The following is a 14,540-nucleotide window of genomic DNA, read 5'->3' on the forward strand; positions in this document are numbered from 1 at the left end:
TTCCTGTATATAGAGTTATGAAGCTGACCAGAAGACACATATGCACACAATGAGACACACACACACACACAGACGTGTATGCACGTTAGTCATTGTGGGATGGGATTGGACCCGGTTCTCACACATGCCAAGTGGGGGTGCTAGAGCAGCCTTGGATATGAATGGGAGCACTTTCTGTCTGTACTATGGAGTGCACAGAGTCATTCTGCTTTTTGTCATCAGGACAAGTACACCTGAGAACCTGTTTTATATGAACCTTCCTGTCTCCATCAGTGGCATGTAAACTGATCTCTGTGCGACTGCATATGAAGACGTGGGAGGGTTTCAGAGGTAAATGTTCTACGAAAAGTACTTACTACAATCTTAAAGTAATCACTGGGTATGACCATATCCCCATTCTTGACCCACTTCACAGTTGGAGTTGGTTTCCCAGTCACTTCACACTCAAATACAATATCCATCGATTCATGAGCATAAATATTTGTAGGCTGCTTCAGGAATTCAGGTTCGGCTTTAAAAAAGAAAAATGAAAACGTTAGTGAAAATGAAAAACAGGTGATCATATTTCAAGTAATCTTAAAGAATATTTAAATAATCTGAGACTTTACATATTTTATAAATGTGTCTACAAATACATGTTTTTAAATGTAAGGAATATGTAGTTTAAAGAATTGATATTCTGGTCTAAGTAACTGGAATATTTCTAAAGAAGATTTCTGAACTTCCTTGTTAGAAGTCTTCACTAACTATATAGAAGTTGAAAATATAAATGCAATAAATTGTCTAAAAGTGGGAATTAGACTTTTCCCCAAACATGTATCCCATTCTGGAAGAGTCATAATTAAAACTTAAAAGAGCTGAGAAACTGGACAGTCTCTTCCTTTTGGTCAGTCCAGGCCCCACCCCAAGAAAAGAGAGTGCAAACATCACATCACATCAGAAGCCTTAAATAGTTCATTCACACACCACCTTCCCAGAACACAGATCTCATGATGTGAAATGGATTTTAAGGATGGGAGGAAGAGTGACAGGATATGTAGGGTAAAGTTAAGTTGCATTTGCAAATGCCTGACATTCTATCATCTCCCTTCCCCTGGCCTGGAGGTTGTAAATTGCTGACATGAAGTAGTAGGAACAAAGTAGATCCAATTTCCCACCTAGTGTTTTAATTCTACATACAACACCCTTGAGAAGGACAGTCTTACTGATCCTTGTTTTGAGCTTCAAAAGACAAGGAACTTCCCACATCACAAAGCAAGCAAAACCAACGAGGGTTAGCTCTGTACTTTTTCCTTTCCTACAAAAGACAAGAACGACACTTTTTTGCTCCCAAACTGTTGTTCAGACTATTAGGATTTTGATTGTGACTGTACTGAATCCTTAGCAGGATGATAATCTAATTAATATTGGGTCTTCCCATGATCATTGTATATCTCTCCATTTATCTAACTCTTTGGCTTCTCACACTGTGAAGTAGTTCTTATTACTCAAATCTTGTTCACACTTTGTTAGGTAAATCCCCTAAGTATTTCGATATTTTGGTCCCACTCTAAGTGGCATTACATTTTTTACAAATTTCCAATTGCTTACTGCGAGACAGAGAGGTGTAATTTACTTAGGTATGTCATTCTTTTATCAAACTGTGATCATAGTAAATTCATTTGTTGTTTACACACACATGCACACACACACACCATCAACATAGACAATTATGTTGTCATGACTAGAGAGAATGATGCCTTCCTTTCCAATTCACTTCCTCTTTTTCTTTTTTTTTAAATTTTCTAGCTTATTACTACTGGCTAGAGTGGGCAGGCACTTGTGAGAATCCAGACTATCTTTATAATTTAGGAAAATGAAAAAATGAAGTATGAAGAGCTGGCAGGACACCAGGCAATCAGTAGAAGACAAGGATGAAATAGACTATAATCTTAAGAAGCAATATACATTCACACTAATGAATGCATATATGTCTGCAAAGTAGATAAAATCAGGGAATTCTGTTAATAATGAGTTTGAATGCCCTTCAAACAATGGTTAGAAAATTTTGTACTTATTCTTCTGTAATTTTCTGTACCTGTCTTCTACCATTTTTTTTTAAAGATTAATGTCCTTATCTCTAGAAAAAAATCTTAAAATAATGCTAGTGGTCTCCCAGCCCCACTCCTAAACCCACCCCTCTTCCTAATAAGGGGCAGGGACTTCTGAAAGTTGGTACAACTCCAGACTCTGTTAATGTAGGACCACTAGAGGGACACTGCAAGACAAAGCCGACGAGAGGGTTTCTCCCTCGGGCTCGGGTGCGGGCACTGCCCTCTGTCTGGGCGAGGCAGCTGGAGGGCTTGTGGGCTACTCCTTCACGACGAGTCTCCTGGAAACGACTCTGCTTGGTCACTGATAAGTCCCTCCAGTTTCCTCCAGCACGGGGCTTTTCGTACACCGCCCTTAGTGTCCCACTGGGCAGCACCCAGAACATCAGCCCAGACCCGATAGGTCCTTCCAGGCGATTTCCCACATCCCACCCAGCAGGACCCCCAGCAGGCGGCTGTATTCAGAGCAGCACTTGGTTTTCTACGGCCCAGTGTGCTGAAACTTTCTTTCTGTCTCACTTTTTCCCTCCAGTCTCAATTCCAGCCTTAAGCAGGGGTGCCCTCTTCTGTTTGTTTTCTTTTTTAAAAAAAATTCTCTCCCTCAGCTTTTTATGTAGTAGCCAATTTTTATACTACGGTTTCTGTGGTCTGTAGAAACCTATTTTTTTTTTTTAACAAACACCTTTCACTAGTAAAGAATTTTTAAATTTTTCATTGTTCCAATTCCTAATGTGATGGGTGATCCTGACTGGGTCATAATAAGCTACTAACTCTCTGTTACACTCTTGCCAGTAGTTTTTCTCAGTTTTCCTTTTGTCTTTTAACTTGAGGTTCCCAGTGCTGTACCAGGTAGTTTCCTTTAGTTTTGTTTGTTTGTTTGTTTGTTTTTAGGGGAGAGAGGCGCACCCAGGGCAGTTGGTGGTTACCCCTGGGTACTGGGGTACAGTGCCAGAGATGGGAGTGAGGCCTTCTGCGGACAAAGTCTGCCTCCCAGCCACTCAGCTCCCTGGCCCTGACTGAGTTCTTCTTATTTTCCAGAAGTATTTGGACTCTCTTTGGGTAGGTTTCTTTGTTCCTTCTCAGTGAAACAAGAATAAGAAGGACACGAGGAAGTAAGGCTAAATACAGCAGCCTAGAGTTTTCATGTGAACTGGAGAATAGTTTATGTGTAGGACAAACGACATCCGTGCAGTCTTGAGTTTTCCCTACTTAAGACCTCATTAATTTACCTGAATATTTGTCAATGATGACTGACCGTAAAGAAGATCTGAGAACTGAAAGTCAAGAGGACTATAACTGAGTTGCTTCTACCACTGGTCACTTTGCTGACTCTGGGTTTAACTTTCCTGGATATTACTCCTATGCTAAAAAAAGACTTCTCCCTGCATATAACCAGATCAGTCATCAACTAATTATATAATTTCTGTTGACATCTTTCAATAAAATTAATAGCTAAAATTCATTAGTGTTTCCCACTTATCATTAAGTTCCCACGACCACCTTGCTAGGTAGGTAGCCACATTATTTTGTTTCAGATTTCTCTGAATATAGGAGAGATGTACTTCCTGAAATAGCCCTTAACGCAGAGAAGGGAAGCAGTCCTGCAGCGCCCGTATCTTAGTCAGTGACTGTGGGATGTTTAACCCAGGCAGTCTGATTTAAACTCCACACTCTGCTTTTGACTTATTTTACCGACGAGCATAGAAAAATAAACCCTACATTATCTGCCATGTAGCATTAGCATCAACCCACGACCAACTACTACTTCGTTTATATTCCAACCTATGCCATTCCCTATTTTTTTTGAGGGAGGGACACAGTGGCGGTCAGGGTCTCCTCCTGGCTCTTTGCCCAGGGTCGCTCCAGGCAGGGACTCAGGGCCATATCGGGTGCTGGGGGTTAGACCCGGGTCAGTCAAGTGTGAGACAAGCGTCTTAATCCTTCTTTTACCTCTCCAGCCCCATCTTCAGATTTTCTAAAGCAAATTTTGGGTATGATATTTCATATATTTATGAATTATTCCTCTGAAACAGGAACGTCTACTCCTAAGTATAACTATAGTAACATTACTATGCTGGTATCTATAATAATTTCTTAATATCACTTATCCAGTTTTCACATTTTACTAATTGGCCTATGTTCTAAAATGATTATATTTTTATTGATACTCTACCCAAGGAGCATTCATTACTGCTTCCTTTTCCCTTCCTCCTCTTCTTCCTGCCTCCTCCACTCCTTATAATTCATTTTTCCTTTATTTTTTACACTCCCTACCTCCTCTTCACTTCCTCTCCATTTTTTAAAACTATGAGCCAACACCAGAACATACATACACATGTCTCCACTCGTCTTTTTAAAAAGAGTAACAAACTAAAAAATTATTTTCTGTTAAAAGCCTATAATCTTTATTACTATAGTTCTCGGTCTAAAACACCGACACATTGTCCAAAGGACAGGCTCCTTCTCCGGCTAATTATATAATGTTGAAAAAAACACAAAAATCCATGAAGGAGCTGGAGTATAGGGCTTAGGGTGCTTGCCTGCCTTGCGTGTGGCTGACCCCAGTTTGCTCCCAGGCACCACGGTGTGGTTCCTGAGCACTTTTGTAGGAGTGATCTGTGCAAAGAGTCAGGAGCAAGCCCAGAGCACCACCAGGTATGAACCAACCCTCAATTTAAATTAAACTCCAATTGGTTAAATTTTTCAAAAATGCATTAGCCTGCATTTTAGTAAACAGAGTTCCAAAGATTATTAAGGAAAAAAAAAGCAACGTTCAATTTGTCACTTTTCCTTTCATTAATTATAAAATAATGCCTATAAAATGTTCTCTGGATTTTAACTTCTCTATAGATAATATTCACACCAATTAAACACAATGTAAGAGCAGATGTTTGTGGTTGGGAAATTAAATTGATAACCAGAGAGCAAATGAGTCAATTACCATAAGAAAATAAGCTGTTGTAATAGAAGATTATGCATTTCGTTACCAAAGAGATAATTAAGCTTCAAATTCTCTTTGACAGCTTCCTATCACTTCTAATGCCATCATCATTACAAGAATAATTTTAATTGCTAAATGTGCAAGCAGAATCTAGTACTAAAACATATTATACTTGCAAAATTCTTTTACTAGAAATATCACTTAATTCCATCACTGTTGTATAATGCTGGAAATTGCCACTTAATTCAAACAGAAAACAATATAGAACCAACAACTATGTTTCAAGGTTACTTTATTATGCTGTTATTTGGGAGATAACCATTTTGGTTTACATTAACTCAGGATTGCTGGAATTCCTATTGTTTGATTGTAATGGTTTAAGCATTGAAATTCTTTGAAAGCTCTTTAAGTAGAGAACTAGAGCAATTTAATCCACTTTATGTTAAACTTCACACTTGCTGTTCTTAAACTTTTCAATAATTCACAAAATTACATTTAAGGTCTTTTTAAGAATAAGCAAAAACCTATCATTTAACAGCCTGTTATCTCTTCTGGGATATTGTCTGATTGTCCAATCACAAATCTCCTGTTAAGTACTGGCCTGAGAGACAATTCATTTCACTGAATATGGTGCTCCCAATCCTTACCAGAAGTGATTCCTGATCACAGAGTCAGTAGCCTTGAGCACCACCGGGTATGGCCCCCCCAAACCCAAACCAAACAAAAAACGAAAATCCAGAAAACAAAATAAAAATGACCAAGAATTTTTTAAAAAGCAACAAAGCAAAAATCATCATTTCTTGAGGAAGTTTCTCTTTCCAATGAAAGTGAACAGATTTTCCTTAATCTCCAAGAGCAACAGGAGAAACTGTATCTCTGAAGTAACATTTTACGAAAATTGCCACAAGATTGTGATACTTCCTTCCCTCCATCCACACACTGGTCTTGGTGCTCTCCCTTAATTTAAAACACCCCTGTATGGCTCAAAAGAAACCCCGGTGTCGGTTCTTCCTACAAACACTTGCTTAGAGGAGCTTTCCTGATTCACAGGCCCTGTTTTCCTGCTTCTCTTCCCATTTTTTTTTCTTTTTGGGTAACACCCGGCGATGTACAGGGGATACTCCTGGCTCATGCACTCAGGAATTACTCTTGGCGATGCTTGGGGAACCATATGGGATGCTGGGAATCGCACCCAGGACAGCCACGTACAAGGCAAATGCCCCACCCGCTGTGCTATCACTCCAGCCCCTCTCTTCCCATTCTTAAGTCAACACTGCCTCATCCATTTACTATCGACAGCCCAGTAACTCTAAAGCAACTACCTGTTAAGAAGATTTGAATGTCTTGCAATGGGAAGACAGGATCATACAATCCAACAGAAAAAAAAAACCACAAAAGCAAGAATATGGCTGGAGAATAGTACTGTGGGTAGGGTGCTTGCATTGCATGTTATTTGACCCAGGTTCACTTCCCAGCATCCCATACGGTACTCTGAACACTGCCAGGAGAGATCTGTGAGCACAGAGCCTGGAGTAAGCCCTGAGCACAGACACTGGATAGCCCAAAAAATCTACCCAAATTTGCCAGTCAAGTATCATTCCCTACCTGATTCCATGAGCACTGAAATATTTGGGATATCTGTCACTCTGAAACATATATATATATAGATATATATACATATATATATATTTTGATGGATAGGTGATACAGCGATTATAGCAGACTATTTATAGACTCCAGGTGGTGTTTGTCATAAAATTCTTTCATTGTCTTATTACTAAAAAATTTCAACACAGAAATGCTGAGGGGGAAATCAGGTGTTTCTTACCCCCACCCTTTCATTCTATTAGGAAATTACCATGCATAGAAGGGCTACTCCAATAGTGCAGTGCGTAGGGCACTGGCCTCACACGAGGCTGACCCCCCCCCCCCGCACCCCACGGACCCCCTGCACTCCACGGAGTCCTCCAATGCCAGGAGTGATTCCTGAGCATAGAACCAGGAGAAAGTCTTGAGCACCACTGAGTGTGACTCAAGACCAAATAAAATAAAATAAAAATCTGATGCTCTAAAAACTGCATAGTGTTTACTAATACTTTGTCAGAGCTACTGCTGAGACAAGGAGGATCCTGGCATCTGCAGAAAGATTTAGGTTGAGAGTGCAAGAAAAGCCGCCACGCTCCCAAGGCTGAAGTACAACCGGCCTCCAGTGCGGATTAAGGGTGGTGAAGGACGGTGACAAGGAACAAAACCCGAACGCAGGGTCTGGGAGGCAGTCCGAGGGCTGGAGCACATGACTGGCATGGCCGAGTCCCCAAGTTGACTCCCAAGCACCCAGGCACCCCTAGCTCCCCCTGAGCACTGCCAGGGTGGGGAGGCCTGTGCCGTGCTGCTGCCTGGTGGGGTCGAGGGCTCTGAACCAGCGGTCCACAAGGCCAGGCTGAGTTTGGCAGGCAGTGGCCCCCAAGGTCCCCTGAGAACTGCCTGAGAGTCCCAGCCCCAGGAAGTCACTCGAGATGGGAGTCTCAAAGTTTCAATGAAGACGCACGATCTAGGCAGGTACAAAATCACAACCCTCGGGAAGGATCACGTGAAGAGGGTTTAGGCGGAAAGGAAGGGTTCTTAAGCTGCAGCAGGGACTAGCCTGGGCACACTTGGGAAGTGCCTGCAGTGTCAGACGCTGTCCTAGCTATGTCCTTCACAGCAGCGCCCCCGTAAGGACACTCCTATCTTTAACTGACAGCTCACGTCAGTGGGCTGAGTTAAGAAGCCACCTGGTTAGACTGGGAAATCAGGTCATGCTTGTGCTCACTTTGTCATGCAATGCCCCTTCTGTTAGACACAACACTGGTTGTCTCTTAGTGGCCTTATAGAACTTAAGGACCTACATCATGATTCTTATTACTTGCCCTGCGAAGCTTCCTCCTTATCAGGGATACAGTAGTAGAAGAACCATGTTTTCTCACGCCGCGGGTGACCGGGACACCAACAGATTAGGCACAATCTTCAGGCACAGGAACGGTTCTTCCATTCTGCCAACACCAATCATCAGAAACCTTGCAACTACGCTACCTGAATCCAGGTTCTACCTCTACACCATATTTCGTTTTATTCCATGTGCACATTCCTCCTCCTTTCAATACCTGCAGGTTCTTTCCTGGAGTTACCATAGTTACCCTGGATATAAAGCTATTGTAGTTCAGAATAAATTTGCATAACTATTAGGAAATTAATTCAAGCTTGTAAATATGAGATTTATCTGAAAGCAAATATAACCACTGATGTGATAAAAATCCAAGAACTCCAAAGCAATTCAAAATTAGTTGGTTTTAATACAGGACTATTAAAGAATTGTAAAGGATTCTCCAATTTATACCAATGATTTTTAAAGTGTAAGGTTTATAAAGTAAAATACAAAATACTCCATATACAAGTAACAGTAAAAAACTCCATTTTACATATCTGTTTCAAATATGTAGCACTTGTTAGATTTAGTACAAAGAATAAAAAAGCTATCAAAATACAATCCTGTCCTCAAGGAGAGAAAAAGAGAAAGAGAGAGAAAGAGAGAGAGAGAGAAGAAAGACAGGGGGAGAGAGAGGGGGAGGGAGAGAGAGAAGAGGAGAGAGGGAGAAAAGAAAGACTGGGACAGAGAGAGAGGGGGAGGGAGAGAGAGGAGAGGAGAGAGGGAGAGGGGGGAGAGGGAGAGAAAGAGAGAAAGAGAGAGATGAAAGACAGGGAGAGAGAGAGGAGAGGAGAGAGGGAGAAAAGAAAGACACGGAGAGAGAGGGGGAGGGAGAGAGAGGAGAGAAGAGAGGGAGAGGGGGGAGAGTGAAAGAAAGAGAGAGGGGGAGGGAGAGAGAGGAGAAGAGAGAGGGAGAGGGGGGAGAGTGAGAGAAAGAGAGAGGGGGGAGAGAGATTTGGGTTTTGGCCACACCAGCAGTACTCAGGGCTTACTCCTGTCTCAGCTTGGGGACCATATGGGGTGCTGGGGATTGATAGGCCATGTGCAAGGTAAGCACCCTACCTCTGCGCTACTGCTCTGGCCTAAAAAGAAAATGTTTAATGTAAGAAGCATCTGTAATTTAGTGAGCTTTCATTTTATTTATTTATTTTATTGAATCACTGAGAGATAGTTACAAAGTTGTTCGTGACTGGGTTTCAGTCATAGAATGTTATCCAATACCTGTCCCTTCACCAGTGTCCCCATTTTCCCTCCTGCCACCCTCTCCTGCTGTTCCTGCCTCGCCTCCCCCTCCCCTCCACCTTCCTTCTGGGCATTATGGTTTGCAATACAGGTAGCACTGTCCTCCCGCTGTTCATCGATTTGCTCAAGCGGGCACCAGTAACGTCTCCATTGTGAGACTTGTTGCTACTGTTTTTGGCATATTGAATACGCCATGGTAGCTTGCCAGGCAGGCTCTATCATGTGGGTGGGATACTCTCGGTAGCTTGCCAGGGTCTCTGAGAGGGATGGAGGAATCGAACCCGGGTCGGCTGTGCGCAAGGCAAAGGCCCTACCCGCTGTGCTATCTGAAAGGTTATCATGTATATCCCTTTACCTAATTTCAGAACGCAGTTCTTGTCCAGAGTGATCACTTCCAACTATCACTGTCACAGTGGTCCCTTCTCCATCCCATCTGCCCTTCCCCCGCCCTTCCACTTGTTTTGTTTTAATTTGGGGGTCACAACCAGTGGTACTCAAGGCTTACTCCTGACTCTGTGCTCGGAGATCACTCCTCGTGGGGCATTTTGGGGAACCATATGTGGTGCTGGGGACGGAAATCTGGGTCACAGGGCAAAAGGCCAGCACTTTACTCACTGTACTATCTCTCTGGTCTCTCTCTTCCTACTTTAATTTTCCTCTCTGTTTCTTGTTATTTTCACAAGGATCTTTCTTTCAATTTGCTCATTCACTGTCTTTTAATGAGAAAATTGAGGAAAAGATCCTGACCACAGCTGCGTATGACCTCAAATTAAAACATTAGAAAAAGTAGTAAGAGGGGGCTGGAGCGATAGAACAGCGGGTAGGGCATTTGCCTTTCACGTGGCCGACCCGGGTTCGATTCCCAGCAGCCCATATGGTCCCCTGAGCACCGCCAGGAGTAATTCCTGAGTGCAAAGCCAGGAGTAACCCCTGTGCATCGCCAGGTGTGACTCAAAAAGCAAAAAAAGAAAAAAGTAGGAAAAGACTATTACGATGCTAGCAGATCAAGGCAGTGGAACCTCTGCTAGGAATAAAAAAGGGGGATTTGACACAGTCAGTCCTGAACCATGATGGCCAATATGGATGATGATGAGGTTAAGAGAGAGCATGATGGCAATTAAGGATGATGAAGAAGTTAACTATGAAGCAAAGTTATAATGACATATACTTAAAATTTTTTATTTTGACTTTTGGAAGTTATAGAAAGATCAAATCTAAGAATAATGAAGCAGTATTTATAATGTTTATCCCACTGTCATTCTGTTGCTCATCGATTTGTTTGAGCGGGCACCAGTAATGTCTCTCATTGAGAGACTTATTGTTACCGTTTTTGGCATATCCAATATGCATGAGTAGCTTGCCAGGCTCTGCTGTGAGGGTGCGATACTCTCGGTAGCTTGCTGGGCTCTCCGAGAGGGGTAGAGGAATCGAACACGGGTTGGCCGCGTGAAAGGTGAACGCCCAACCGCTGTGCTGTCACTATCGCTGCTTGCCCCTGCTAGAACCTCCAAACAAGCTCTCATGTTTATAACATGTGCAAATGAAAGCAGCATTCAAATGAGAGTAATGGCTCACCTTCCTTCAAAATAATCATTTAGATTTTTAAAAAATCCTAATTTCTTTCTACACAAAGTAGTCTATGAAAAACATGGTGCAAAAATAAAAACCCATGAATTACAAATCTTGGATATCAAACTGTCTCATTTAACAATTTAAATATAAAATTCCACATAATCATTTATCCCTAACAATCTACTGGGATAAAATTAGCTCAGTCCATAATAATTATGGCAAGTCTCTGCTGATAAAAATCCTATCCTAGAGGCAGCAGGGAGAGGCAGATTAGGGGAAATAAATTGAGGCTTGGGGCTAGAGTGACAGCACAGTGGATAGGACATTTGCCTTGAACATAGTCAACCTGGGTTCGATCCCTGGCACCCCATGTGGTCCCCCAGCCCTGCTAGTAGTGATGCCCAAGCACAGAGCCAGGAGGAAGATCTTAACACAACTAGGTGTAATACAGATGGCCCCTTGCCCCTGCCAAAACAAAATCTGAGGCTGTAAGAGTTCTTTTGAGATGTAATAATTACATCTGAGGCCCGGGGAATGGTTAATAAAGCTTCACAGAGTGGTCAGGCAAAGCAATCAATTCTAGCTCGGGACTAGAGGATGCACAGGAACAGAATCATCAAATAAGACCGTTTATTCAGACGCAGTCTGGTGGAGATACGCCACCTCCCTTCCAGGTTCAGCAGCAAGAGTGTCAGAAAGTTCAATGGATCCCTACAACAACTCATTTAATGATGGAAGAAACCAGAGCACAGGCAAGGCCTAAACACTTGGCCGAGTTCACAGAGGAGGGACGGAAGTGGGCCACGCGGGCCTGCGGGCTCCAAAGACTGCTCTGCTCTGCCTTCCGCTCACCAGACAAAAACCTCAGTATGCCTGACGGTCGGGTTGTGTTTTGTACCTATTGGAAAATTTGCTTTTGTCTTAAACCAAGAGAAATAAGAGTTCTAACGAACGGGAGTACAATGCAGCAGATCATTAAGGAAAGGGATGTGATGTGAGGAATAACGCTAGGAGGGGAGAGTAACGTCGCACTGTAGACCAGAGGTTCCCCGTCTTATCTGCCCGACTACCTTCCTTTCAGAAAAATCACTGTGTCCTCTGGAAAAACTTTAACAGTCCTTTGAGCAAAGAAGTAGAAAGCGGTACCCTAGCCCACTATTGCCCCCTTTTTCCAGATCACCCCAGTACCCTGGTGGGGGGATGGGTAATACAGTGTTGACTACTTTGGGAAATAAATAGAGACACCAGATGGAGTAAAGCTGGCAACAGAAGTAAAATGACCTCGGGCTGAAGCTCCAGGAAAAGAAGATGAGATTGAAAACTTTAGTGGCAGTTTGTTCCAAGTAAGGGCCAGACTAAAGAGGTGACCCGTATATTATTTACCAATTTGTCCCACAAAAATACAAATGGAAATTTTTCTTCTCTTTCAGAGGAGGGGAGAGATGTGTCTCATCAACTATTGGGAATTTTTTTTAAGAAAAGGGAAAATCCCCATTTAAAAACAACAACTCATGACCCATTTTAAGTGCTATGGACACGCTAAAATGACAGGAAATACACCATGGGCTCATTCGCGTCACGGCATGTGCAGGGAACCCAGGAGTTAATGATAAAACAACAAATCTGAAATATTTAACAGATGAAGAATGAACTTACAACCTTTTCTGTATTAACAGTCACTATGGCATTTCCTGTAGCTATGCCTTAAAAAAATAACAATTCAGGTCAGTATGACCACATATATAGAAATGGCATGGTACATATCTATATACAGCATTGTGTGTATCTGCACGCATGTGTGTTGTACACACAAGCATCCAACTATTTCTCACAAACGACCCTACCCATAAAAATCAACAACAACAACAACTTTGTTGTGACCCAGAGGTCGAAACAAAATTTTCCACAATGCTATTATTCTGTATGACAATTTATCTGGACACGACAAAGCAGCCCACACGTGACACATTAACAGTACAGCCTGAACTACTGTAAGTGCCACAACGATCACCTGATCAAGAAACAAAACATTAGCACATCAGAAGGCTGCTGGGAAACAGCTGTAGACAATTCCTATCCTAACTTCTACAATCAGAGATAGTTTTGCCTGTTTTTGTTTTTTTTTTTTTTGTCACACCCAAAGTGCTCAGGAATCACTCCTGGCAGGCTCATGGGACCATCTGGGGATCAAACCCTGCTCGGAGGCACTGGACTACGGCTCCAGCCCCAGTTTTGTCTGGTTTGGACCCTTCTGTGCCTGTGTCCTTTTCTTCCACTGAGGCCGTGAGGGGTACCCCTGCTCGTGGAGGCAGCAGCAGCCTTGCATTTTCATTGCTGACCATATCGAAACACTTTTTATCCCTTCTGCTGTTGATGGATGCTGAAATTGTGTTCAGTTTTGATTTAAATATTTTCTGACACATACAGTTCTGATGAGCATACTTATAGGAATTCAATCATGGTGTCCTCAGATGTATTTGTTGCAGTTCAGTAAATTCTTCCTGACAGCAGCCTCAGGTTACCAGATCAAAGCATAGTCCTAACACCAACTTATTCAAGCCCCAGTTTCTGCTCTCTCCCCACTGCAATCTCTTCTCCGTCTCTCTCACTTCTCCCCATTCTGTCTTGGTTCATTTACCTTTGTTTGCCTTACTCTCTAAAATTTCTTTACAGATCTACACCAGGGCTTGAAACTTCTTCTGGGAAGGGCCAGACTGGAGTATTTTAGATCTGTGGGGCCCCTGGCCTCCATCACAGTCGCTCTCTCCCAACGGCTCTACAAGCAAGCATGGTCATGTCAGCAGTACTCCTTGGGAACAGAAGATGAATTTCATAATAATTTTATGTGTCATTAAGTAGCCCTAACAGCTCACAGTTTAAAAATTAAAAAAGAATTTAGGCAGCTTTAGACACAGCCGCATGGAGTCTTTTATTCTTGATTTCAATGAGGTCCTTTCTTCAGGTTAAATATTGATTTTATCACGAGCATGTCAATATTATTTTATTTTGTTTCATTTGGGGGGGGCTACCAAAAGGTTCTTTGGGCTTACTCCTGGCTCTGTACTCAGCGGTCACTCCTGGAAGGGCTTAGGGGACCACACAGGGTGCTAGGGATCTAATCGGGTCAGCTGTCTGCAAGCACACTACCTGCTATACGACGCTCTGGCCCACCATGCTGTTACTCTTGTTTAGTTTCGGGGCCACACCCAGCAAGACTCAGGGCTCATTCCTGGCTCTACACTCTGGAATCACTCCTGGCAGTGCTCAAGGAACCATGTAAGATGCGGGGGACTAAACCCAGTTTGGCCACGTACAAGGTAAGTGTCCTGCTCGCAGGCTATCTCTCCACCCCCGGTTGTTATTCCTTTAAAAGAAACAAATCAAAATAATAATATTGCAACACACTGAGACTCTGCTTTGAATGTGATGTCATCATATCACGTTTGCCACACCCTCTTGATTCAGAGAGCTGAGGCAACCAGAACTAAGGGTAAGAAGTCAAGACCCACGACTTCCTGAAAGGCCTGTCAAAGAACTGGGGAACCACAGAGCAGGTGCTCAAATAACATCATTTTATCCCAAGTAATTCTATGCTGAACAGTTTTGCGGAAAACATAATGGAAACACAAAGTCCGTTAACCCTTTTTACAAGAGAAGTTACTTAAGAGCCTGTCCGCATTTTACATCACAGGCTTTACAGCTGCGGTTTCTGAGAACTTATCCAAGAGAA

The 14,540-nt window shown here is 42.6% G+C and overlaps 1 protein-coding gene across 5 annotated transcripts in view; it reads right to left on the reverse strand.

The window, feature by feature from the left end:
• Positions 1–14,540, reverse strand: part of NEO1 (neogenin 1) — a 171,301-nt gene that overhangs the window by 84,819 nt on the left and 71,942 nt on the right. For all 5 annotated transcript variants that reach the window (XM_055130593.1, XM_055130591.1, XM_055130592.1 and 2 more), the window contains one exon: positions 357–511. In XM_055130593.1, the coding sequence (XP_054986568.1) occupies positions 357–511 (155 nt within the window). The remainder of the gene's footprint in view (positions 1–356; positions 512–14,540) is intronic.

The sequence above is a fragment of the Sorex araneus genome, chromosome 3, assembly GCF_027595985.1.
Source record: "Sorex araneus isolate mSorAra2 chromosome 3, mSorAra2.pri, whole genome shotgun sequence".
NCBI classification, from domain to species: domain Eukaryota; kingdom Metazoa; phylum Chordata; class Mammalia; order Eulipotyphla; family Soricidae; genus Sorex; species Sorex araneus.